The 25,477-nt window shown below is 46.7% G+C and overlaps 12 protein-coding genes across 12 annotated transcripts; 7 read left to right on the forward strand and 5 right to left on the reverse strand.

The window, feature by feature from the left end:
- Nucleotides 1–1,986: 1,986 nt before the first annotated feature.
- On the forward strand, nucleotides 1,987–3,294 carry N7495_005912 (putative oxidoreductase; the record flags this gene model as incomplete). Its single annotated transcript, XM_057208563.1, has 2 exons — nucleotides 1,987–2,163; nucleotides 2,230–3,294. The coding sequence occupies 2 exons, from the start codon at nucleotides 1,987–1,989 to the stop codon at nucleotides 3,292–3,294; spliced, it is 1,242 nt and encodes a 413-aa protein (XP_057062337.1).
- A 203-nt stretch (nucleotides 3,295–3,497) lies between these two features.
- On the reverse strand, nucleotides 3,498–4,781 carry N7495_005913 (NAD-dependent epimerase/dehydratase family protein; the record flags this gene model as incomplete). Its single annotated transcript, XM_057208564.1, has 4 exons — nucleotides 3,498–3,892; nucleotides 3,950–4,406; nucleotides 4,459–4,693; nucleotides 4,753–4,781. 4 exons carry the CDS (start codon nucleotides 4,779–4,781, stop codon nucleotides 3,498–3,500), a joined length of 1,116 nt encoding a protein of 371 aa, XP_057062338.1.
- A 900-nt stretch (nucleotides 4,782–5,681) lies between these two features.
- Nucleotides 5,682–8,319, reverse strand: N7495_005914 (deadenylation-dependent mRNA-decapping factor PAT1; the record flags this gene model as incomplete). Its single annotated transcript, XM_057208565.1, has 4 exons — nucleotides 5,682–5,805; nucleotides 5,860–7,298; nucleotides 7,500–8,133; nucleotides 8,189–8,319. 4 exons carry the CDS (start codon nucleotides 8,317–8,319, stop codon nucleotides 5,682–5,684), a joined length of 2,328 nt encoding a protein of 775 aa, XP_057062339.1.
- Nucleotides 8,320–9,558: 1,239 nt separating this feature from the next.
- On the forward strand, nucleotides 9,559–10,902 carry N7495_005915 (glycosyltransferase family 15 protein; the record flags this gene model as incomplete). Its single annotated transcript, XM_057208566.1, has 4 exons — nucleotides 9,559–9,606; nucleotides 9,677–10,441; nucleotides 10,500–10,788; nucleotides 10,844–10,902. 4 exons carry the CDS (start codon nucleotides 9,559–9,561, stop codon nucleotides 10,900–10,902), a joined length of 1,161 nt encoding a protein of 386 aa, XP_057062340.1.
- Nucleotides 10,903–11,340: 438 nt separating this feature from the next.
- N7495_005916 (mitochondrial 37S ribosomal protein uS12m) lies at nucleotides 11,341–12,148 on the reverse strand (the record flags this gene model as incomplete). Its single annotated transcript, XM_057208567.1, has 3 exons — nucleotides 11,341–11,406; nucleotides 11,466–11,566; nucleotides 11,722–12,148. The coding sequence occupies 3 exons, from the start codon at nucleotides 12,146–12,148 to the stop codon at nucleotides 11,341–11,343; spliced, it is 594 nt and encodes a 197-aa protein (XP_057062341.1).
- Nucleotides 12,149–12,442: 294 nt separating this feature from the next.
- On the forward strand, nucleotides 12,443–13,195 carry N7495_005917 (proteasome maturation protein; the record flags this gene model as incomplete). The annotated part of the gene is made up of 3 exons (XM_057208568.1): nucleotides 12,443–12,445; nucleotides 12,620–13,055; nucleotides 13,128–13,195. 3 exons carry the CDS (start codon nucleotides 12,443–12,445, stop codon nucleotides 13,193–13,195), a joined length of 507 nt encoding a protein of 168 aa, XP_057062342.1.
- Nucleotides 13,196–13,418: 223 nt separating this feature from the next.
- N7495_005918 (putative esterase/lipase) lies at nucleotides 13,419–14,297 on the reverse strand (the record flags this gene model as incomplete). The annotated part of the gene is made up of 1 exon (XM_057208569.1): nucleotides 13,419–14,297. The coding sequence occupies one exon, from the start codon at nucleotides 14,295–14,297 to the stop codon at nucleotides 13,419–13,421; it is 879 nt and encodes a 292-aa protein (XP_057062343.1).
- An 867-nt stretch (nucleotides 14,298–15,164) lies between these two features.
- Nucleotides 15,165–17,632, reverse strand: N7495_005919 (Sec1 family protein; the record flags this gene model as incomplete). The annotated part of the gene is made up of 6 exons (XM_057208570.1): nucleotides 15,165–16,293; nucleotides 16,347–16,813; nucleotides 16,875–17,077; nucleotides 17,133–17,279; nucleotides 17,342–17,429; nucleotides 17,495–17,632. 6 exons carry the CDS (start codon nucleotides 17,630–17,632, stop codon nucleotides 15,165–15,167), a joined length of 2,172 nt encoding a protein of 723 aa, XP_057062344.1.
- Nucleotides 17,633–18,021: 389 nt separating this feature from the next.
- N7495_005920 (ATP-dependent RNA helicase SUV3) lies at nucleotides 18,022–20,300 on the forward strand (the record flags this gene model as incomplete). Its single annotated transcript, XM_057208571.1, has 2 exons — nucleotides 18,022–19,298; nucleotides 19,355–20,300. The coding sequence occupies 2 exons, from the start codon at nucleotides 18,022–18,024 to the stop codon at nucleotides 20,298–20,300; spliced, it is 2,223 nt and encodes a 740-aa protein (XP_057062345.1).
- A 1,597-nt stretch (nucleotides 20,301–21,897) lies between these two features.
- Nucleotides 21,898–22,587, forward strand: N7495_005921 (uncharacterized protein; the record flags this gene model as incomplete). The annotated part of the gene is made up of 1 exon (XM_057208572.1): nucleotides 21,898–22,587. One exon carries the CDS (start codon nucleotides 21,898–21,900, stop codon nucleotides 22,585–22,587), a length of 690 nt encoding a protein of 229 aa, XP_057062346.1.
- Nucleotides 22,588–23,091: 504 nt separating this feature from the next.
- Nucleotides 23,092–23,750, forward strand: N7495_005922 (uncharacterized protein; the record flags this gene model as incomplete). Its single annotated transcript, XM_057208573.1, has 3 exons — nucleotides 23,092–23,152; nucleotides 23,178–23,206; nucleotides 23,565–23,750. 3 exons carry the CDS (start codon nucleotides 23,092–23,094, stop codon nucleotides 23,748–23,750), a joined length of 276 nt encoding a protein of 91 aa, XP_057062347.1.
- Nucleotides 23,751–24,737: 987 nt separating this feature from the next.
- On the forward strand, nucleotides 24,738–25,364 carry N7495_005923 (uncharacterized protein; the record flags this gene model as incomplete). The annotated part of the gene is made up of 3 exons (XM_057208574.1): nucleotides 24,738–24,858; nucleotides 24,918–25,125; nucleotides 25,148–25,364. 3 exons carry the CDS (start codon nucleotides 24,738–24,740, stop codon nucleotides 25,362–25,364), a joined length of 546 nt encoding a protein of 181 aa, XP_057062348.1.
- Between the last annotated feature and the right edge of the window lie 113 nt (nucleotides 25,365–25,477).

A 25,477-nucleotide genomic window follows, 5' to 3' on the forward strand; every position in this document is an offset into this window, starting at 1 on the left:
TCATCTTGTCGACCTTATCGACTAAGACAAAAGATTCTCGAGAGGAGCTTGTAATCTTAGTGCTTCGCGCTCATGATCAACATACACGATGATTACCTCCAAGGTTAGTTAGCGTACCGTAAGCCCTAGACATGGTCCTTGCTCATCTTAACAGAAAAAAGTGGAAATTGGGAGCCTGAGCTGTTCTTAGACCACAAGAACTGCGAAGCGAAGTGCATGTTGATCCTGTAAATGTACTCGATAGGTAGCGCGACGGGAACTATATTTGAGAAGTTCTTCAAGGTTTAGCTTCAAGGTTTGGAATCATGGTTCATCTTCATGGGGTACAATATACCGGTTATATAGATTTTGGCCCATTCCATTTTCCAAGTTTGCCGTTGTTGTTCGGACTGGGCCTGCAAATACATTAGCCAAGTGTCCATCAAGGTACACCCAATGATGTTTTCCCAAGGCATTGTTCTTGTCTTCAGTGGGTAATTTCTTGTAGGCTGTAGTCTTCCCAACAACTTCTGATACTAGGGTATTGGACCCCCAGTCATGTAGGCATTACTAAACTCTCGGCATATGCCCTCCAAGAGTATGATCCTTCCTCGTAGGCTCATCAATGCCAATAGCTTGTAAGTATTGAGATGCCGTTCATGTAGAAGACTTATCTCCCGATGTGTTAAACCTCATAAGTTGAATCGGGTATGCGGTGTTAAGGCAGATGTGTCCACTGTTTATCAGTGGTCTGTTTATTTTCCACTTCATCCAATAGCTGCAGATCTTGATTGAACCTTGTTTCAGCAGATTTGATTTGGGGTAAGGGTACTTGATCGCGAAAGTGTTCTTTAGCTCCAAGATTGCCGTACAGGGCTCATTTTTGCCGCTGTAAGGTAGTCGCTTGATTGTCATTCTGTGACTCGAAGCCCAAATAATCGCTTGCGGATGACTATGAAAGGGCGAAGCTTCGCAAAATTATGAGCCTCAATACCGATTCCGTTTGCAATTCTGCGTCGGCAAGCTAGAGTAAGAGCTGATGAACATTTGAAATGACGAGAGAAAGTGAATTTTTTTCTTACCTAGTTGATTTCTGCTTCGTGTTTGTATCGACATGATGACGCAAGAATCATAAGGAGTTGTAGTGACTTCTGACTTCTTCAACTTGTTAAATGGTTAGGTTTTAACCCCTTCCTCAAAAAAGCTTTCAAGGTTGGTAATATCCTCTCCGTGGCCCTGAAGAGGGTTGCAAGTGATGATGTGACTTGGCGAATACTCGCTGCTGGCATCTTGATATCAGAATATAACATGAGTTTTGGTTTGCCAGAGAATATGACAGCCTTCGAGGATAACATGGCAACAAATATTTGAATGCTGAGTATTGCGATGCAACCCGATGCCTATAATGCATATTACCTGTCCAAGTTGCATTAGCATCCTCGTCAAGCTGGTTGTCGTACACATAGTTAGGCGGTCATCCTAAAGATGACCCTCAGGAGTTGATCTGGCCACTGCCATCGATAGTCCCTTTTAAGAGGTTCCCTAGGAGAGGTCGAAGGGTTGAAGAAGGAAGAATCTCGTCTCTGATATCTCCAAATGACAACCGAAAAAGTGAATATGAAATTGAATATAAAAGTGAACATCAAATGGGAATTTTGCCAGCTCAGCCCAGCTGCTCGTTGCATACTTCACGAATGGCTTCTAAATTCTTAGGCTCTGGAGGTTCCTAAGCTCAGGCTCGTCGGGGAGGAGGGTGCCGGCCAGCGTCCTTCCAATAAGGCAGTTGGGAAAATTTCAGATTCTTGAGATATAGGGGGCACTGAGTAGGCGGAATCCCCCTATTGAATCTGTAAATATCAGTGACATGGCACAGCCTACAGGACCACGAGTAAACACTAGTTGAAGTGTGGGGCGATAAGAGCTCAACCGATAAGGCGATAATGATAACGGCTTTACGAACAGGTGGAAGTTTCCCTATTCCTCCTATGTCACCTCCCCCCTTTTAATATGCCCATCCCAATTGTAGTACAGGTTTTCACAGAGGGATTCTCATCAGTCCCATATTCATGGACAGTCCTGCGTACAACACCATGGATCCTCCTAATCGCCGCGCTGAAATACTACTTCGGCGGAGCTCGCAGCAGCGCTGAAAGACTATGGCATTCTAAAGTAGTGATGATAACGGTACTTAACTCATAACTCCCCTATCACCGACCCAAAAAAGTATATCTAATTGACTTGTTTAAACAGGGTGGAACATCTGGAATTGGAGCCTCAGTCGTCCAAGAACTCGCCGCCCGCGGAGCTCAAATAGTCCTCCTGACCAAACAACCTCCCTCAGACGCTTTCTTAGTTGAATACATCGACGACCTCCGCACTTCAACTAAAAACAATAATATCTGGGCTGAGCAAGTAGATCTTGCCTCGCTCCACTCCATCCGCACATTCGCTACAAAATGGATCGATAATGCGCCACCGCGCCGCATAGACGCCGTCATTCTATGTGGAGCAACAGCCGTCCCATCCGGCGCACACAAGAATACCCCAGACGGCATAGATGAAGAGTGGCAGATAAACTACCTGGCGAATTTCCACCTCCTAAGTATCCTAAGTCCCGCGCTCCGCGTCCAGCCCGCCCACCGAGACGTACGCGTGATCTTCGCCACTTGCGCAAGCTACATCGGCGCGAAATTCGAATTGGAAAGCGTGAAGCGGATTCCTGCCGGAGCAGCTGGAACTTCCCTGAAAGCTGGTGCTACGAACAAGAAGGGAATCTACGGATTGAGCAAATTTGCTCTTATGGCATTCGCCCATTCATTTCAGCGCCATTTGAACGAGTATAAGCGGCCCGATGGTCTTCCTAGCTGTACGCGGGTTGTTGTTGTTGATCCGGGTCTTTCGCGTACACCTGGTACTAGGCGCTGGCTTACTGGTGGGTCGCTGTGGGGACTACTTTTGTATCTTATTACTTGGCCGCTGTGGTGGTTGATTTTGAAGTCGCCTAGTCAGGGTGCGCAGAGTATTCTCACTGCGGCTATGGATGAGGATTATGGCCGTGGTGAAGGTGGATGGCTTGTTAAGGAGTGTCGGCAGATGGACTATGCGCGGGTTGATATCAAGGATGAGGATGTCGGGAAGAGACTGTGGGAGTTTAGTGAGAAGCAGATTGAGGAGGCAGAGAAGGAGGGTGCTGTTAAGAGGGCTTTGGAAAAAAAAGAAAAGGAGGTTGAGGAGGAAAAGAAAACTCGCAAGGAGACTGCTTCTGAGAAGGCGCAGAGTGCTGGGTCGAGGCGGCAGCGCAAGAACAAAGCCTGATTCAGTATGATGGGGTTATAGATTACTTATACTGGTGCTTCTAGAAAGAAAAAAAAGTAGAAAGAAATACAGTATATTTATCAAGGTTTCGAAACCTGAACACGGATGAAGAAAAGAGATTCGTTATATTCTACCTACATATCACAATTATGCCGTAATACCACAGAATCTTTTGAGATGATACAGGCCTAGCGATTATATTATTACTTCTGCAGCTTAGCCACCAGCTCAGCTGGGGGCTGCTGACGGTAACCCTCAGGGTTGTTCTTGGTCCAGAGCCAGAGATCCTCGCAGGCCTGCTCGAGGGTGTGGGTAGGGGTCCAGCCGAGCTCCTTGATAGCACGGTTGGCATTGGCAGTCAAGTTAAGGACGTCACCAGCGCGACGGGGAGCAACCTCGTAGGGGAGGTCACGGCCGACAGCAGCGGAGAAAGCCTTGATCATCTCGTAGACGGTGCTGCCCTTGCCGGTACCCAGGTTCCAGGCGCGGACACCGGGGTTGTTGGCGCGGAGGTAGTTCAGGGCCTTCAAGTGGCCGTCAGCCAGGTCAAGAATGTGAATGTAGTCACGGATGGCAGTGCCGTCGTGGGACTTGTAGTCTGAGGAGGAACGTCGTTAGTAAAGACTTGGAGAGTAAGAGGGAGCAAAGCGCGTACCATCACCGTAGACAGCCAGCTTCTCACGCTTGCCAGTGGCGACTTGGGCCAGGAGTGGCAACAGGTTGTAGGGGACACCCTGGGGGTCCTCGCCCATGACACCGCTGGGGTGGGCACCAGCGGGGTTGAAGTAGCGGAGCAGAGCACCGTTCCACTTTTTGGCCTCGTCCTCCTTGCCAGCCTTGATAGCGTTGTTACGCTGGGCATTAATAATATCGGTGATGGCCATCTCAACAGCAATCTTGGTGCTGCCGTAAGGGTTGGTGGCAAGCTGAGGGCACTCCTCGGGAATGGGGATCATGTTGGGGAAGCGAGTGGCATCACCGTAGACGGTGGCGGAGCTGGAAAAGACGATGTTGGTAACATTGTGGCTGATCATGGAGCGCAGGAGGTTGATGCTGCCGGTAACATTGACAGTGTAGTAGTCCAGAGGCTTCTCTCCAGACTCACCAACAGCCTAAGAAAGGTTAGTGAATGTATACCAATGGGTTGTTGTTTTCTGACCATACCTTTAGAGCCGCAAAATGAATGACACTGTCAATGTCGGGGTGGTCCTCGAATACCTTGTCGATGGCACTGGAGTTGATAAGATCAAGCTCGACGAACTCGGCCTTCTTGCCGCTAATGAGTTCAATGCGATTTAGGGCTTCGACAGAGGAGTTGTACAAGTTATCAGCAACAATAACCTTGTATCCAGCATCGAGAAGAGCTAGGACGGTGAAAGAGCCAATGTAGCCCGTGCCACTGTGGAGAGAGGGGTCAATTGAGACATGCAGCTAAGAGGGGTTAGTTAGTAAACGTACCCAGTGACAAGAACAGAACCAGCAGACATTATGGTCAAAAGAAGGGCGAATTAGATAGGGGGAGAAGTAGATTAGGATATGAAAGGTAAGTGATAGAGAATAGAGAGAACAGAAGAGGAAGTGGACAAAGGGCGCATTTAAGGGGAAATTGATGGTGGGGGATAAATATGGAAACGGCAGCCGTCATCATCACCCAATGACGGGACCGAGACCCTTTAATTATCCCAAATACTGTGGCATGTTATTTTAGCCGAAATGGTATTTTGATAGGTCCGATCTGTAGACACCTTGTGATTCTTATTCTTCTGGTTGGATGAACTACGAGTTCATCAGCCCGCTTACTATTTACTGTACTTGCAGATCGCGGGATCACACCCACTGTAGAACCCATAATGGGATAATGATAGACATCATATGGACATATGGCATTGTTGTCCTCTCTTGACTCCTTCGTTTCCAAAATCAACTTCAGTTTCATAGTGGTGGATCAAAGAGTACTTTTATAGACATTTCAGACGCATGCGGATAGGGTCCATTTTCATGTAAGCCCCAGTACTTCGTACCCACAGGAACGAAAAGTTGAGGCTATACTCAGTTGATAAAAGCTATGGAAATAATACACAACAAAAAGAACGCGCTATGTTCGACTTTCAAACGTTCAGGGTTTTTTGAATTTGATCCTGATGATTCTGTCTTCTTCTCAATCTTAAGAGATCTGTGTGGTCTGCAACGTTTTCGTTTTCGGCGAATTCCGACACTGTAAACTTGATCCCGACGAGGGAGGATGAAGAGGAATATGGGAGGGGGAAGTCTTAAGATATCCTGCTTCAGCTGAGTCTAGATCTCAGACACTAGTTTCGTGAGCCTTGGTCAAAATATCGGCAAGCACGCGTAGGTTCAACATTAAAGTAAAATCACATTATCCTCAATCAACCGAGGAGCTCAACATCCAGGCCGATGGCCCGCATGAAGAGGTTGACATTTCCCAGACGCTGGCTGGACATATCGGCGGGAAGAGTCTTGCTGTAACTGACAGTTTCCATTACTCGATCCCTAAAGAATGTAGTCAGTATCGGTTATTATAATTTTGGAGTTGGGTTCACTTACTTGACAGCAATAACCAAACGTTGCTGCTGCTCAGGGCTAGCACCAATACCAACGGCGGCAAGGAACTGCCACACGTACATATCATCGCCTGAATTGATTGACCCAGGGAAGAGGTTGGCCAAGAAGGGCTCTAGGGTATCGAAAAGCACGTTGAACTTCTCGACCCACTGCTGCCAATCACGATCTGGAGCCTGTCCGGCCTCCTTGACGATCTCTGCGCGACTGAGCAACATGGTAAGAATGCCCAGTCCGACCTTGGTGCGGGCAACAATTGCCACATGGGTTTGGGCAATGACGAGTCCCAAAAGACCGATGATAATGTGGAAGGGGGCCTCGTTCACATAGCCCAGCAGGCTGGGCATGACGGCCAGTGAGAACAGGTCAATGGCTTCACGGACAGCAACAGGCGGCTGAGCCTCACCAGGTGCGGGTTGGGCCAGGTGAACCACATCCAAGCTATCCAAATGTACCACAATCATGGTGAGGATGGTGACGCGTTGTTCTTGGTCGATGTGACGGAAAATACGAGGGATGGCCTTCTTTCCTTTGGGGTACGACAAAAATGCGATGAAGGGATGGGGAGTCGTGGAATTGGGCACAATAGGCTCCATGACCTTGAGGGACCGCCACAGTTTGCGGTTGATGGTATGGGCATTCTGTCTCCATTCAACATGCTTTTGGATAGCTTCTGCATCGTCCTCATCTGGCGGCGGTGGCATTGTCCGCTCCATGTCTTCCATTGCCATCAGAGCAGTATAAACTCGCTCAATATTGGTGAGGATTGATTTCCTGTCGCTGGAGCTCAACGGCACTTTCTTGGGACGAGGTGCCTCGGAGTCGGGCCGCTTGACGCTGAGCATCGTCTTTGGAGCCTTGGCGTTGCTGAATGAGATCTTGCCTAAGCTGCCCTCGATGATAAGCTGCTTGTTCTTAGGCTTGGCCTTGGCTGCCTCGACTGCACGCTGAACTTGTTGTTGCATCCGCTGCATATGATTGTCTGCACCCTGGAATCCTCGGCGCCCATGACCGACTCGATTTCCGGTCTGGAGGAGATAAGTCTGAGCAAAGTGGCCAAGTGGCTGATGAGGGTGTTGGCGAGGTGCCCCGCGAATCTGACTATAGACCTGATAGTAGAAGTCCTCGGCCAACACAGCCTCTGGATCGGCATCCGCAACGTTTCCAGCTGCCGCGACCAGTTGCTGAAGCTGAATGCGGGTGATGAAGTTCTTGTCCTGGGGGGTCATAAGGCCATTGCCTCGCGACAAAAGGAATATTTTGTGGTTTCGCTTTGCCCGCTTCGCATCCTCCACGAGATAAGCATTCCGTTCTTCCTCAGTCAGGTGCATGAGCTGTTGCGGGTTGGTAATCACCGGTAATCCACCATTGGTCCCGCGTGTGGGCGGCGGCGCCATGTTCTGCTGCTGGAGCTGCTGCTGTTGCTGTTGAAGATGCTGTTGCAGCTGTTGTTGATGTTGATGTTGATGTTGATGTTGATGTTGCTGTTGCTGTTGCTGATGTTGTCTTTGGCTTTGCTGTTGCTGTCGCTGTGGGCCAGGATAACGTGAGCCCTGTGGGGGCATGTTCTGAGGAGGAAGATTATTCTGCAGATGTTGCAGGGTTGCCTCTGACAGAGGTGGCACAGGTCCACCATACATTTCCTGAATACCTGGGGGAAGGTGGGGGGGCATCGGCGGAGGAAGCACACCCTTTTCAAGCTGTGCCCGTATGAGCTCTGGGGGCAGATTGGGGAAGCCCTCAGGAAATGTAGGCATTGGGTATTGGCGCAAGTAGGACTGATCAGGCATCGATTGAGGAATTGATTGCGGTGGCATTTGTGCAGCAGACTGGAGGCGATGGCGCATTTGTGCCTCCACCTCCTCCAAGCTCAACATAGTCCGTGCAGCCGATGTTGTAGGAATTGGGTCTTGCTTCTTAGGAATACCCCAAACGCTTGATTTGGCCTGTAGGTCGGGAATGTATCCGGGATCGGAATACTTCTCATAACCCGAGCGACGGGTCTGTTCGACGACGGGCATCTGGGCAGTGGGGTGCTCATCGTAGGGAGGAGCAGCGACTGATGGATTTTGTAAACTAAACCGAACCTGCTCCTCGCCAATTGCATCAGCTACCTGGGCAGTTCTGCCGAAGAAGTCAAAGTCACGGCCGACTTTGCCAGAGCTAGCTTCGCCGCCCCCGAAGGTATCGTCGTTAAAGACATCCTGGTCGTTATCGAGCTGATCACCCAACCCATCATAGGTATCCTCAAAGTCGAGCCTGCGAGAATTGTTAGCTAGAAGTTCAGATCTTCTCAACAGTAGATAATATTCACTCGTCATAATCCTGCGCGGTCGCACGAGCCACCTCGGCGAAGGGATCAGGGTTCTCGAAGAAACCCTTAGGTGCCGGAGGACCATGGTCGCGATCCCTGGGCAGGGTAGTATCAAAGCCAAAGAACGACATGTCTCTTTGACTAAGAATAAGTAAGTAATGTGGGTTAGAAATGGAGAAGGATACAGAGTAAGATAATGGTGGGGGGAGAGGAAGGAGAGGAAAGGAAGAATACGCTAAGTGCGGGTGCCTCAGGCAGTAATATTGAATTCGGTTCTTAACTCCTGTTGATGATAGCTTCGATATTTACTGTGTATAATCTTGAAGATCAATTGCCTTTACATCTGCCTAGGTACTGGCTGGCTACTGCTACATCCAACTAGGAAGCTGTTCATTGCTTGGTTACCCATGTAAGAGTGAAGACTTCAAGGATAATTACTACCTAGGTATAAAATGATGTTAGGTTTCAAAAAATCAGTGTACCTAGATACTTAGGTAGTACACCTGGGCATCTTTGACAGATGTCAGCTTGAAATATTACCTGGTAGATACGTGCCTTTAAGTTACAGAAGTGAGGTGAATCTGAGTAAATGAGCTGAGTATACCTTTGAAGGTCGATCTAGCCCTAAGTCACATGCATTTAAGTAGTTAGATTCAGAAGCTTGTCCCTTTCTGGACTTCGTAATAAGAAACAAGGAGTAAATAAATATACTATATCTTGATTGATAAGCCTATATTCTAGGGTAGTCTACTTAACCTTTGCGACCCTGAAGAGCTTATTATATTCTTATATTTTGCTCACCCTATTATTGGACATGCCATTATACGCTATCACCATGCCAAATGAAATATAAATTGTATAATGCCTCCGCCTAGTATAATTAGCGTCATCTGGGGGGAAATTGGCAATCTCACATAACCTCAATTTGTCCCGAAATAACAGCCTGTTAAAATGGTTAAAACTAAGCGACAACCTTGGGAGAAAAAGGTGAATTTACATCATAGGGACTGATCTTAAGTCAAGGTAATATTAATAACAACCACTCCATAACTATAGTATCTCATCCAGTGAAACCAGAACAATAACATACGCGGCTGCAAGCGGTTGTCGCCATTGTCTTGCGCGGCCTTTGCTTTCCTCTCCGCCCCTAATACCTATCTAAACCTGAAACCTCTCCTTTCTATCTTTTATCTTTTTATTTTTTATCTTTTTATTTTATTTTATCTTATTCCAATCTATCTTTTCATATGTGTTTTCCCTACTAGTGTGGGCATCAATTTCGTTGGCCTGAACACTCTTTACATTCGTTTTCATTACTTCCTTACTTGACGAGCGCGGCCCCTTCTGTCGACCTCCCTATCCCCACCACAATGTCGATCTCAGGACGCTATACTCGCTACATAGCGTTTGTCCTAGTGGTAAGTAATGATATGCTCTCATAGCCGCTGCTCCAATTACCAGATTGCGCGCTAACCTGGGAATCTTCAGGGCCTGACATTCTTCTACTTCTTCTCCCGATCCTCTCTACAGATTCCAACCCCCGCCGCAATCTCCCGACCTCTAACCCACACCTCCTCTTCATACGAAGAATTCAAGGACCATAAATTCCAGACCAATGGCACTCACAGCGCCGAGCGAGTAAATGCCACATTTGTGACCCTCGCCCGTAACAGCGACATTTGGGAGATCGCCAACTCCATCCGCACGATCGAGGACCGATTTAATCGAAACTATAACTATGATTGGGTCTTCCTGAACGACAAGGAGTTTGACGATGACTTCAAGAAGCTTACCACCGCACTCGTCTCCGGTACTACCCACTATGGTCTGATTCCCAATGAACATTGGTCCTACCCCGAGTGGATCGACCAGGACAAGGCGAAGGAAGTGCGCGAGGAGATGGGTCGCAAGAAGATCATCTACGGTGACTCCGAGAGCTATCGCCATATGTGCCGTTATGAATCTGGTTTCTTCTTTCGTCACCCCCTTATGATGAACTATGAGTATTACTGGCGTGTTGAACCCAGCATCCAGCTCTACTGTGATCTTTCTCTGGATCCCTTCCGTTATATGAAAGAGAACAACAAGATGTACAGCTTTGTCATCAGTTTGCTGGAGTACTACGAGACAATTCCCACTTTGTGGGATAGTGTGAAGGGATTTGTGAAAAAGCACCCTGAGTACATTCCCAGTGGCAACGCCATGGACTTCATCAGCGATAACAATGGTGATACCTACAACAAGTGTCACTTCGTAAGTTCTGGTATTTTCCCGCTAAACAAACCAGCAATGCTGATTTATCTTCTTCTAGTGGTCAAATTTCGAGATTGGTAGCCTGGAGTGGTTGCGGTCCCCGGCGTACATCGACTATTTCTCCCAGTTAGATCAGGATGGTGGATTCTTCTACGAGCGATGGGGTGACGCACCGGTCCACTCTATTGCCGCATCGATCCTGTTGAAGAAGGAGCAAATCCACTTCTGGGAAGAGATTGCCTACTACCACGTACCTTTCACACATTGTCCGACTGAGGAGACGAAGAGGCTGGACCTCCGCTGCAACTGCAAGCCAGAGGAAAACTTTGACTGGAAAGGCTACTCCTGTCAGTAATCACTCTACGTTTATACTGATTTATGCATCTGCTAATCTTGCTACAGGCACTAATCACTGGTACGAGGTCAACAACCTGCAAAAGCCCAAGGGCTGGAATGATTAATTGAATTCGCCTGGTCAATTGGCCCTGATTGCGTGAAAAGTACTTTGCGGCTTTTTCTTTGCCTACCTTCACCTCTTGCTCTTTCATTTCTCTTTTTCTGTTCAATTTTTGCTATCTTTTTGTTAGGAAGCCGATATCGATACCTGCTCTGTTTTACTATCTCGATTGCTATCGGCGCTCCTATCTCTTTCCTAAGTCTTGGATACATACACCATGGAGTACGAGTCGATTCCCAAGGGGTGAGCAACGTTTTTACTAAACTTCTACATTTAACTCACAGTATAGATGTAGCTACGAGTTCCTTAAAATGAAGAAAAAAAAAGGTTCAAAATTTTACTTCTTAATGATACATTCGATTTAAATGAGATCGCCGATATTACACATACAATAAAAAGACATAACGGAGTAGCTATTGCCTTAAAGCGACAATTCGATCCCTTAATTGCTCTTGGGCTTCTTGGTTCCGTACTTCGACCGACTGGATACTCGGCTTCCAACACCACCCTGGAAGTGCCTGTTAGTCCAGATGCTGATTACTGAAGAATATTGGAAATTGAACTTACCAGATCGCTGGCACCACGAACCAAGTGGTACTTCACTCCAGGACAATCCTGAGCTCTGCCACCGCGGACCTGGACGACACTGTGCTGCTGGATATTGTGACCTACAACCAAATTAGCCAGGGCTCTATAGACACGCCTAAACAAAGTGAAGATCTCCCATGTCCACTTCCCACTACGGTCAAGAATAGATCCAAACCGCAGCAAGAGAGCCGTAGATCTTAAACCCAAAGCCTCGACAAAGAGCGAAATTGCTTACCTTCACCAGGGATGATCGCACTGACAACCTTGCCAGAACTTAACCGCACTCTGCAAGTCTTTCGCTCTCCAGAATTAGGCTTCTTAGGCTTCGTAATACCGATCTTAAGACAAACACCCTTCAAGGAAGGCGTGCCCTTCAATGCCGGCGAACGACCACGACGTGCACGCTGGCCAATACGGCAGCCACGGCGCACTTGATTGTAAGTAGCGCGAACAATAGGCGAGCTGGAGAATTGGCGGCTGGCAGTGATTGAAAGAGCAGTCGGGGTGCGGAAGACGGGTTGGAAATTGAAGCGGGATGTGATCGCGGGACAACGGAAGGTACTGACGGAGGTAGTGAGGGTGCGGAGAGGTGTTGATTGAGCTGGGCGCTGTACAAGAGCCCGTAAGGCCTGGAGGGCCAATGGTGAAAATAATTGGGACATTGTGGTTAATTTGATGTCTTGGATGATGGCTCGGCCCAGAATTGCGGATTAGGATTGAAGTCTTCACGTGACTTTCATATATACGATGTACCAGTTGCATAAGTGGTGGCTGTGCGCTGCCGGAGAAGCTTGACGCGCTGCCTAATGATGCTGTGCTCTCCTACTACTCTGTCATCTCCACCACTTCTTATTGTATCTTCATTCATTCCTGAAAACTTTTTGCAATATTTAACTTTGATTTCTTATCAAGCCAGTAACTGAAAGGTCAAAAGAAACGCTCTTGCACCCATCATCATGGTACGTTATCAAGCTATGAGCCCCAGATCCCTATGTCATATCAAGCCGATAGTGAAGCCACGAAGAACCTCTCCATTCCCATCGTATAAGCCATGACCTGCAAGAGAGCTATATCAGCAATTAAAATTGAGAGCTCTACTTGATTCCTTTCCCATATGACTGACAATTATCCAGTCTCTCCGCATTATTCCCGCAGCTGGCACCGCAAACCATACCTCCAACACCACAGCCCGCCACACCCGGCCCTCAAAGGGCGCCCCATCAGCACCCGGTATTCCTGACACTCTCCGCAATAAGCTCACTCTCCCCGCCACCGCTACAGCCTCCTCCACCAACAACCCAGTCGCCAGTGACATCACCTCCTCGGCACACCCGCTCGAGGCCCGCCTGCTCGCCTGGCGCGCAACCCAAGATGCAATGAAAATGGAGTCCCTGCGCCGGGCCTACGGAATTGCTGAGCCCGTTCGTCGTGGCATGGAGCTGAAGATCGTGCGTGATAGTACATTCCGCCCAGCTGTGCTTGGTGGTCTCAAGGGTGGCAATGTGCACGAGGATATCTTGGTGATTGGAGGTCGGGATACAGAGGTTGGTTGGGAAGATGTCTTCCATGGTATGTTATCTGCTGTTTGGTTAAGTCTAGTTAAGTCTAGCTCTGGGCGTGATTGCTAACTTGATTTCTTAGGTGACGAATTCCGGGAACCGCCTACTTTCCATGATGAGATGGAGAAGAGGCTTAAGATGGATTTCTAGGTTCATCTTTAATGAATGGCTATTATGTTTCTTCTCACTTTTTCACGCTGGCAGACTTATTCTTTTAGTCTCCTTGCATTTTTCTGTCCAATTCGATATCTTTGATAGAGATAAATTACCAGCTGGTTCATGATATATGTCTACGTAGTACTATCCGTTGACAGGATAGCACATGGATACGTCAATTAAACCCTTCAACGTTGAGATCTGATAGCCGTCCCTCTCAATTGATGCCACCTTGTAATATCTGCTTAGCCAAGCTATAAGCCTTATCTCTAGCCTCTTCCTCCCTTGAGTCAGGTTTACAATGTTTATCCCACCCATGATCACAACCATCCATTCTCATACAGACGACATCCTTGCCAGGGACAGCCTTGATTTTTTGCGCAAGAGCTTCAGCTTCATGACAGAGATTATCGCGTGCACAAGTGATAAAGAGCATTCTATCCGGAAACCATTCACCAGCAGCATAAAACGGCGAAACAGTGGGATCCTTCCTGTCAAGCCCAGCCGGCATATAAGCATCATCAAAAAAATTAGCCATCCAACTAGGAATAGGCTTCCCAGACGTATCTGGCGCAACCTTTGTCGCAGGATCAGTGGCGAGATCCGTAGGAGGATAGAACGCAATAACACTATGGAAAGTCCCCTGTTTAAAGACGACCGAGCTAGTTACCAGCGCTAGATTTGCGCCGGCGCTAAAGCCTGATATGGAGATTTTCGAGATATCGAATTCTGTCGGCTGAGAAACGACCCATTTGATTATGTCTTCCACATCGTTGATTGCTGCTGGATGGGGATTTTCTGGTGCGAGCCGGTACGCGCAGTCGATTACGGTGTAGTCAGTTTCGGTTGAGATGTAGCGTGCAAAGAAGTCGTCGCTGCCGTGTAATGGGAGGACGAATCCGCTCCCGTGGAAGTTTACTAAGACTGGGGTCGGCTTAGAGGACTTTGAGCGGTAGATGTGGACTGTTATTATCCTCTCTGCATCTCGAGAGGGAATGCTTATTCGCTCGTCTGGGGTTGCTGTTGGGCCTGGTGAAGAGAGATATCGGATTATGGTGACGAGGCCTTTTTGTCGGATATATTGTAGGAATTCCATGGTAGGCGAAGTTGCCTGAGTTTCAGGCCTAAATTGTCTGGTTCTACAGCGTATGTTACCTAGGTAAGTGGGACGGAGTAGGATACGGATATCAGACTAAAAGAGGTTAGGTTAGTATTGATATCAAAAGTGGAGCAACCTAAATAAACATTTATTTAGCTTACTAGGGAATTAGCTATCAATGCAATGGTACTTGAAGGTTCATGTCATCATTATCGCTTTCTCAATGAGACATCTGTGCACAAGAATTGCATCCAGTAATTGATTGTTCAAGCCTTAGAGTGCAACAGCGACCTATTCCCGATCTTATACTCCTTACTGAACCACTTTTTCGACAAAGATTAGTCCGGACTTTTGATAGCCAGTTACACCCCACGAGTAGAGGCAGCTTAACTGTTGTCAGGATGGACTTTTTCGTCGTCCAGACCCCTGCAGGTTGAAGTAAACACCTGCTAGTCTAGCCCATTTGTCCACCCTTGGAGGTTATAGCTCCTGGCAGGGAGATATAGTCTTCATTGGTATACCGTAAAGACCACCTGGTGAATTTTAACGTTTGTTGATGTAGTAGTAATACTTCTTCTTCGTAAAATGACATAGCGAAATCGAAGAGCTACAATTTTGGAATAGGTATTCAAGGTTGTAATGTATTGTACTAGTATTAGCTTAGCTCATTCTCTCTTACAATCTCTATGGATACAATCATATATCCATAGAGAAAACATAGATACCGGAAAGATGCGAGTAGCTGAATCAGCGAATATTGAAAACAAGAAAAGCGCCTCTGAATGCTCGGGACCAGACCGACCAAGGACAAGGAAAAGATGATATCAAAACAGCGCTGAATGAAGATATGCCCAGTCAACAACCCTAGAAGAAACGGTACTTCTTCTCCTTGTCTTTCTTGTCTTTGTCTTTCTTATCTTTGTGTTTCTTGTCCTTGTGAGAGGTTTTACTGCCTGAGGACGGAGGGGGTGTTTGGTGGCCGTTTGAGCCCAAAGACAAATTGGACATTTGTGCTTGTGGTGGCAGGGGTGACTTGGCCACTGGCTTCTTCATTTGTTGAGGCAGAGGCGCAGGAGGTGTATCGCGCTCGAATAGAAAAGCGGGGGCTGTAGGTTTCGGTCTTTCGGCGGGTATGTCTAGACGACGCTTGTCGACGCTGAGGTCACCAACTTGGCGCATGAACAGCCCGGGGGTGAGCATATGGCTCGTGGCGAGGAATATATCACGGCCGTAGGTCTGAGAGATTTCATAGCAGGTGCGTGACTCAGAGTGTGTAGCACCTCCAGCCATGAAGACGATGATGCGTTGACGAGGTTGATCGGTGGACCGAGTGCGTGCCCACGTAGGCTTGGCACTACGTAGAGATGCTTGTTGTGATATCATTTCCTGGGTGGCTGCGCCACCATCGTGATCCGTATGGGGTTTTGTGAATGGGAAGATGGTTGGGTCCAGCGTGCCTTTGATCTGCTCCTCTAGCATTTGCTTAAGTCCTAGCTCATAACGACTCAGACTGAGTTCTTCGGAGTCTGGTATGGGGGGTCGTCGGTGGAACAGAGGCTGGACTGGAGGTTTGTCATCTTTCAGTGGCTTCTCAGAACGTACACCGAGCAGGTCAAGATTAGCGATGACATTTCCGTCATTGCCTGCGAGCTGCGCGTGTGCCATGAGTTTTCGGATATCACCGTTTAGAATACCATTCCGGTAGATGATATACAGGAGCAGAAGCCGAAGTCGGTCAGGAGGAGTGACAGAGTCATCGTCTAGTAATTGCACAAGCTGCGCTGCGAGGTTCTTCGCCTTTTTGTAGTTCTCATCCAGGCCAGTAGCGAATGATTGCTCAATAGAGCTGACTTCTATAAGCTTGCGAGCCTGGAAGTACTTCATACATTCTTCTGCCATGCTCAAATGCAGTGTATAAGCATCCTTGCCCTCGGTAAATTCGGTCAGACCACCCAGCATATCCTTGATTGTATTCACGTTGGTTTTGTCATTGCTGCAAGTCCTGTCAGTTACAATATAAACCAAAGGGTATATTGGAACACGTACTCTTCCGCAAATTGTGGGTTCGCGGCTCTGAACTGGGCGAAATCTGCTCCAAGTTTCTCCAGCACATCCCTCATGTGCATATGCCTATATTTCACCCAAATCTTGTCATCTTCACCAATCACCATTTCTTTCACCTCCTCATTCGGCTTTCCTTGATTCGAAATTGTCTTGTATGTAACTTTATCTCCATCCTTAATAGGTAGCAGGTCGTGTGACATAGCCTGGTATGTAAACTCATGAAGTAACGGCGAGTAAACGTCCATAGAACGGTCTACTATGATTAGCACGCCCCGAGGGCGGTTTGACGGCGGAGGAAAGTCCCGCTGGAATTGCGCGAATTGATCTAGTTCGGTTTGAATGAACCGTGCCAGGTGAGAACAGAGGACACCAGCTTCGTGAGTCGGGGCTCGTGGCCGATAATACCGAATGACTGGGTATTCGCCCAAGCAGGCGCAAAGCGAGACGATCTTGACGTTCAAGTTAGCATCAAAACTCTCCATGTTTATGCCAAGGCGAGAATAATTGTACCTTTTGCGCTAGGTCTTGAAGATGACTTCTAATCAAATGGTTACAGTCGGGGTGGAAGAGCACTGGGAAGCTCCATGGGTCGTGGAAAGTGACCAGGTGTGACTCTCGAGGGTAGAAGTTGATGTTCATAATGCGAGAATCAGCTATTGAATCTTGCGCATTTTGCGATCGGTCAATTCGGGCACGCAGCTGCGGGTCAAGGACTATAACTGTCAGCCAAATCACTCTGCATAATTCCCAAGGTTGCCGTTCACTGACATGAAGTCCAGACCAAGAAGGCCTTTCGATATCGTTTGACCTCAAAATCAGCCATGAGGCAGTCCACAACATGTGCCTCTGGAGATAATATATATAAAGCATCCATGTCCGGGTTGAAGGGTCGTCGATGATCGATCTGCTCAACATCTGCAGAGTAACGATAGTGTTGAGCAAGCTGTGCCGCAAATTTAACGGAGTATGAGACTTACTGGAAATATTCATATTGAGGATTTCTTCATCTTTGATGGCACCATTGATCAGCTTTTTGCTGTTCTCATCCACCACCAACACTTTCCACTGTACGAGGGGGTGGGGGCGTCAGCGTAGGCCAGTACGAAGGGTAGGGGAGAGGAGCAACTCACGTCGTTGCCGACTGCATTGCGAATAGTTGTCTTGATGACTGCAGAAAGGAATCCAAGATTAGGCTCATATGTCAGGAGGGGAGCAACGGCTACTGGAGACCTACTGTCACGCTGAATGTTGATTATTGAGGTGCTCATCTTGGCGGGCAGCCCACCGGGACTGCAGAGGTAGGTAGAGATGGGATCGTCGGGTTTGAACAGTAAGGTCTGACAATGGACCAGTGATCCTTAAAGAGGCGAGGATGGGGCGAGGAGAGCAAGGGGACTTAGGTGGCCCGTATGAGGTATATGAAGGAGAAGGTTCCCCACCATTTGAGCTTCGGAGCAGAAAGTGGATCTCCGGTTGGCGGCGTCAGGGAACCCATTCCGATAAGCAAGCCATTTTTTCTTATTGAAACAACCGTTTTGAACTATTACTCAACGCTGGGCTGATCCCACGCTTGTCATTCAGTCATTATAATCATTATCTTCTATCTCAATTGATCGACCTCTTCTGTTTCATAGTTGCCCAAATATCCGGGCAGGAAATGCAGCCATGGTCCAGTACCAGCAGTCGCGCGCTTCTCTTCGCATTGCGACCACTCTCTAGGCCCACTGAACGACATTTCTCAGTATCTGCTACCCTCGAACGAACAAAGAAAGTCAAAGTAGGAAGTAGGGACCGCGCCGAGGCGGGAAAGGAGGCAAAGAAGGATGCGAAGTTGTCGCTGAAATCTACAGCACAGACAGCCCGTCGTACTATCGCTGCGGCATCCGATTTTGATCATCTCGTGGAAACTTCGTTGCAAGATATAAAGAAAAACCTCTACCGGTTAAATGGCCAGAATCCTTCAAAATGGTCTCAGTTCGAGCGTCGAATCAAGACTGCGTGTCAATTACACGACACAAGAAAGGCCGAAGGACCCCTAGCCCGTATCAAGCTGTCACTAAGAAAGGCATACCTTCAATCTGGAGTACACGGCTTGCGCGAAGAGCTAGAATATATGCAGTATGCAGATGATCTCACAGAAAGATATTCAAATGAGAATGTGGAAGCACAGCAAGAAGTCTGTGATCTTCGACATCCTGCAGAATGGTATCCCAACGCACGGTCTATTCAACGTACAATCCACCTCCATGTGGGACCTACAAATTCTGGCAAGACATACCATGCGTTACAGCGACTGAAGAAATCTAAAAGTGGGTTCTACGCCGGACCATTGAGGTTGCTTGCGCAGGAGGTATATCATCGTTTTAAGGACAACGGGATCCCCTGCAGTCTAGTGACAGGAGACGAAGTCAGACATCCAGAGAACGGAGAAACCCCACGGATTGTGAGCAATACAGTGGAGATGGTTAGTCTGGGGCAACAGTTCGAAGTTGGAGTCATCGATGAAATCCAGATGATTTCCGACTCGTCGCGAGGTTGGGCATGGACTCGAGCTGTACTTGGAGCTCAGGTTTCCGAGCTACATCTATGTGGTGAGGTACGTACCGTGCCCTTGATTCGTGAGCTGTGTGCACTCACAGGAGATGTTCTGGAAATTCATCGCTATGAGCGCCTTAATGCGCTGGAGGTAATGCCGCGTAGTCTGCGGGGGGATTTGAAAAAGCTCCAAAGGGGAGACTGTCTTGTTGCATTTTCCCGAGTCGGCATTCACGCGTTGAAGGCACTTATTGAGAGATCTACTGGCAAACGAGCTGCAATTGTTTACGGTGGTCTCCCAGCCGAGATTCGAACCCAGCAAGCTGCCCTATTCAATGATCCCGATAATGACTATGATTTCCTCGTAGCGAGTGACGCTATCGGTATGGGGTTGAACCTGTAAGTTTGTATGTCAATTTGCATTGCCCGGATATCAATTAACTTGGAGAATATAGGAGCTGTAAGCGTGTAATCTTCGAGACTACTATTAAGCGCACTCCTTCTGGTTTACATCGGCTTACCGTCCCCGAGATTAAGCAAATCGGTGGACGTGCTGGTCGATATCGTGCGGCCAATGCCAAAGGAGGCAGCGACGATGGCGTCAATATAGGCTATGTGACTTGCCTCGAGGAAGTCGACCTTCCATATATCCAAGAAGCCTTTGGAGTTGAACCCCCACCGCTTCGTGCCGCTGGAATTGTTCCTCCAAATGTTGCTTTTCAGAAGTTTGATGCCTATTTTCCGAGGGGTGTTCCATTCGAGTACCTCATCAAACGAATCATCGAAATATCCCAGATGAGCCCTCTCTTTTTCATGTGCGATGTCCGTAATCAACTGGAAAATGCTGAAATCATTGATAGTGTGAAGGGTTTGAGTATCCAAGACCAGCTTATGCTCATGGCTTCTCCCATGGACACGAGAGATCAATCTGCACGCAACGTTACTGCAGCTTTTGCTGACTGTATTGCCGAAAATACTCGCGGCCGACTATTGGAAATCCCTGGTCTCAACCTTGAAATCTTGGAACAACCTGTGTCCGGGGATAAAAACTACGTTCATGAATTGGAGAGTTTGCATAAAGCCATCATTCTCTACTCCTGGCTGAGTTTCCGATTTGGTGGCATATTCACTGACCGGACTCTTGCAACACATGTCAAGAAGCTTGTCGAGGACAGAATGATTCGAGCGCTGACCGAATTCTCGGCTAATAAGAAACTGCGCAAGGATGCTTCTTTGAAACGCCGTATCCAGTTGCAAAAGCAGATTATTGGCCGAGAGGCCGAATTCGGACCTGAAGAGGTGCAATTATCAGACAATGAGGATATGGATCCATCTGAGAGCGACTTTGACGCCAATTTCGAGCCAACCCCTGTGTCTAAGGAACAAATCTCATCGGTATAGGGAGACTCTGGATGACTACGGGATTGTGATATCCCATGTAAGATTAGCTGTGTATATAAATAAAAAAACCTCGACACCTATTAGGTATGTATTATTATGGAATTTAACTTTTATGTATGGATGTCAGTATACCTAGGTAGCTTTACGTACCGTTTTCTCTATGCTAGGGCTTTCCTATTTGCTATCTCTATCACACTAAATCTCTCACTACTCGAAGGTCTCGTCGAATTAATATTCAGAGAGCTAAAGTAGAAGACCCTACACTTATAAAGGGGTGGCTTAATCTGGTTCAAGATACTATCGCAAAGTATGGTATCATTTCCGACAATATCTATAAATTTGATGAGACTCGATTCGCGATAGGCGTCATGTCTTCAGGGTATGTCATATGTTCTTCATAACATCATGGTAAACGAAGACTTTTATAAGCTAGAAATCGTGAATGGGTCAACTTTCTAACCGCACCCTACTGAAACATCTACCTACTACGTTTTTTCTTGATGTCCGATGAAGTTGAAAATGAAAAATTAACTAGAACTAACACTAATTTCAATATTTTGAAATTTTTAGTCTCGTACGAGCCCTAAATGTAATTGAGATGGTCTCAAGAAAAGAATTGGGATTGACTTGTCCGCCACTTCTTTTTGTCACTTTTGATTCGTTAATTAATTGGGATGGGCTAGAGAGCCTCGCCTATTTAGAATTCTAAGTCTTGAAAAAGCCTCGTGATTGAACTATGGTTAGGGATGGTAAGGCGTAGGAAACCGAACGGTTTCGATGTTTAACTTTAATCTTCGAATATGTACTCATCACCATTTGAAAACTAAGGCTATTTCTAAGGATTTGGTCAATCTCGTATTGATGGATGGCTAGACCTCTTTCTCATCCGCCTTGCCGTTAATTCCAAGGTTTGCAGGTGCACACTCCGCCTCCACGTATAAATGCTAAGGCTTACCAAATCCGGCGATTTTTACTAATGGTTGGTCCGCCACTGAGGCCAATGAATTGATGCCTTTTTATGTTCCCTGATTAAAGCTTTAGACCAGGCCGTTTTAATATTAGATCTCATGAGTTAAGTTTCAAGTAATAGCTTAGAGTACTGAAACCTCCGACTAAGGCTTAATATATATACAGTTGATGAAGTTATGCAAGCTATAGTAGTAGTTAGATCGCTATAGTGCTTATATAACGCGGAGCAGCTAGAAACTATTCTCTAGAACTTATTTGAATAGCAAATATAAAATACATTATATGTGGAACTTGGCATTTGTTATCTTAAAATAAATCTTGATACGGAGGTTCTTGTTGGTGCCAATAGCGGATACTAATGATAGGCCAGTCTGGCTTATTATTGGTGTGTCTAATGATATTTTTAGACGGAATATACAGCCTGACACCTTCGTACCGAAACTTTCCTTAGAGGTCCTTGGTATGAAGTATGAGCCACTTCTAAGCCTCTTACCTCGATAAGAAGGACCTTGGAATGAAGTATGAGCGATGGGGATAAATACCTAGTATAATGTGCTATGAGTTCTAAAGTTCATCAAGTGTCAAGTACTCAAAGATCACTACCGATCAATTGCAACATCTATCCAAAATGCACTTCTTAAGCCTTGCTATAATTTCCTATGTCCTCTCCTCAGTCTTTGCCGCTCCTATGGCCACCTCACCAGCTACTACAACTGTGCAACTCGCCAATGATCAGACTGGTGCAAATGCCAATGTCGCGGTCCCTGTTGATGGCAGTACATACCTCGTTAAAGACCTTTGGGGCAGCAGCTCTGTCGCATCTGGCGGTGTAGTTTTTGCTTCAAGTGCTCAGCTTGTTGCTTTTGGAACAAACACTATCTGCACTTTCACTGATAAGCCATCTCTGCAAGTATCATTAGATACTAAGAAGACTTCGGCTTCGTTTAGTCCTACATACTTCTCAAGCCTGTCTACAGTTTCCTGTGTCTCATCCTCAGTCTCTACCACTTCCAAGGCTCACTCCCCAACTGACGCTACTGTTCAACTCTCCAATGATCAGACTGGTGCAAATGCCAATATAAACATCCCTGTTGATGGCCAGAAATATGCCGTCCAAGAACTCTGGGGCAGCAGCGCTCTCGCACCTAAAGGTCTGGTTTTCGCCTCAAGCGCTCAGCTTGTTGCTTTTGGACAAAACACCGTCTGCACTTTCACTAGAGACTCAGAGACGCTTCTGTTGAATGCTCAGACGACTTGGGGTTCGTTCGGTTCTGTGATGGATTTGTGTGGTGCTGAAATATCTTGTAAATCCAAGTGATACAGAGTTTTCAGTATTGGTTGATGAAGGAGTGGAATACTATCTTCCAACATTGATTTAAGGCTTGTATGTCCATGGATTTTATCATGTCAGGGAGTTTCAAGGTTAGAATGGGGCTAGGGGTCTGATTATTTCTATTCTTTAGTATTTGTTGTAGTTTTTATATGATTTATTGTTATTTATACGATTTATTATTCGTAACCTAATACTAACTAGGACTAGTAGGATTATAACTACTCGAAAGGGCTGCTTTACTAACAAATCATATTCATCTAAATAATACTCTGACCTTAACGGTCAATATACCAATCTATCTAGTCGTACCTAGTATCAGAATATAATGCTGCGAGACAGTTGCTGAGGCAGCTAACTGATTTTGAATGAAATGTGTACTACTTTCCATGCCAAATTACACTCCCTCTCACTTCATTCCAAACGGAATCTACAATCTTAGAACTCTCCATTCCGCTCCACTCCAGTTACTTAGGGTTGTTCCTCTTTGCCATGCCCTTTCCAATCCTGGAAGATTGTGGAGTGGACGAGAGAGTCGGGACGCTGCTTCCCAGTTTGATTTAATCAGATACCATTAGTTGGTATTTTTGAGGACAAGCGAGAACAGGTAATTCCAATTTATTATTAATATATTCAACATAGTACAGTAGGCAACATTTGAAGATACATATGTAAGAGTCAGTATCTTTGAGGATCAAATATGATGATACTTTCAACCTTGGAAGTTGTCCCCCATAACTCATTACTCCCTCTCACCCAGCTTGGTATCAATCATCCTTTTCTTTCTCACTTCACCCTTTGTTTTCTCACTTCATTCTCTCTTTTTTCCCTCTATTTGGAAGGTTGTCCCCCATAACTCATTACTCTCTCTAACCCAGCTTGGGATTAATCATCCTTTTCTTTCTCCCTTCATCCTCTTTTTTCTCCATTCTCTCTATTACTTGTCCAAACCATTGAACTTCAAGATTGCCGAAGATGTTGTCGCTATAAATGGATATCACATCGGAATTGAGGCTGAGTTATTACTCCGAGCCCTTAATTTTGAAGAAGACCGCGATATACCAGACCTGAAGACCTCTGCCTACATGATTGCTGCTAGTTACTGCGACGGTGCTCCGAACTGGGTGACAGGAATGCATGAAGAGGTCTAAGTCGAAGATGGCGATTTTGAAGAAAGTGAAAGTCTGTTCAAGGAATAGATTCTTGCGAAAGATAACTCCATTGAGCCGGATCTATATCATTCCGATACTAGCACAAGACAAGGTATGCATCTTTACCTTATATGCCAAGATTTCTGAATACTGACAATACTTAGGGCCGCTGGAACTGATTTCTCCTATCCTCAAGTTCACGAACGGCTCTTACTTCCGTCATCAGGTTGAGCATGTGTGGAATTACCTGAATTCCAACACGTTAATCGATGTCAGCAAGTTTAGTGACATGCATGTTCACTTATCCCCTAGAAGCAACTGTGGAACTTCGACCTTGGGAGCAGTTAAAGCAGTTTGTAGAAGTATTCTTTACTTCGAGTTTGCTTTTGAGGCAGTTCTACCACCTTATCGAGGACACAATATCTGAGCGAAAAGCAATATATACGACAACGACCACTTTCCTGAGAAAAAGCTAGGGAAGACCGACAGAAACACGATGTCCTTGGGCGGTGTACAGTGGGATACCTCACAAAGTGACCTACACCTAACTACAAAGTACAACTCCTCCCCGAACACGTTCATCGCGACTCAGCCTGCCATAACAGAGAGAAAAATGACGTCTACCATAGCCCATCGCTCTATTTGCAAGTTTTACCAAGACGAGATAACAACTGTCGCCTTGCAAGAGTCTGATTCTAGCAACAATGACTACGAGTCACTCTCGACCGTGATCTTAATTTATGCTAAGGATTTTTCTCGCCGAAAGGTGCTCCAGAAGCGGATCACTTCTAAAATAGAAAGCTCAATTACCTGTACGACTCTCATAATTGCAGACTTGAAGCCTGCTTGGGAGCTCAGTATATATAATAACCTGGACGGAGCCTCTATGAGGCAAGCAAACCTTTTTCAGATTAATTACCTTCTCTTAATACTGATTGCCGTAGGAAATCGTAGAACCAAGTAGTAAACGAACTACAATTCTTGATTATGCCGACTGAGCTACACGATTTTATTCAAGCCTGGCTCAGAAACACCGTGCTCTATCATATCCAGCAAGGGTTGCTAACATGTAATGAAGCTATGCAATTCGATACCGGGGTGGGAACAAGTAAGTCAACCCTTTGATTCTCTTGATTGCCTTTTCTGACTAAATAATTCAAGCACTAGAATTCACATCAGGACCATACCAAAACTCTCGAAAGGAGTCCGAGTTATTCGTACGCCCAGTACTTGCGTATATTCCAACAGTGGTGCTCGAGGTTGAGCACTCAGAGAGCCTAGATAGACTTAAGCACGATATGAGGCTGATTTTGGTTGGATGTGATAGAGAGACTAGTCAAGTGGACCAAGAACAGACTGACCCGTCGAGTCAAAGGTGTTTCCCAGCTATGGGCCAGAAATGTTTTTGGCGACCCTATTTTACGACAGAGCGAGCAAGTCTTTCCTGTGCCCCCTATCCCCGCCTCTCTCCCAGCCACTCTACCCGCTCCCACTCGTACTGGAGTAACAACCCGAGGTATGGCCGCAGCGCGCCTACAGCACCCCAATGCTCCTCCGCCGTTTCCAGCTCTCCCAACTACTGGGACTCAGCCGCTCATGTTAAGCCGCGAGTAACTTTTTGGCCCTAGTTTCCAGGCGGACCCAGCACGTATTGGGCTCCCCGCCGGCAACTTTTGAGTTGCCGATTGATCTTCTTCGAGACAAAGCGCGGATATACCTCCGCAAGA

Source organism: Penicillium taxi, assembly GCF_028828555.1.
Source record: "Penicillium taxi strain IBT 34144 chromosome Unknown utg000004l_segment0_segment0, whole genome shotgun sequence".
Taxonomy (NCBI): domain Eukaryota; kingdom Fungi; phylum Ascomycota; class Eurotiomycetes; order Eurotiales; family Aspergillaceae; genus Penicillium; species Penicillium taxi.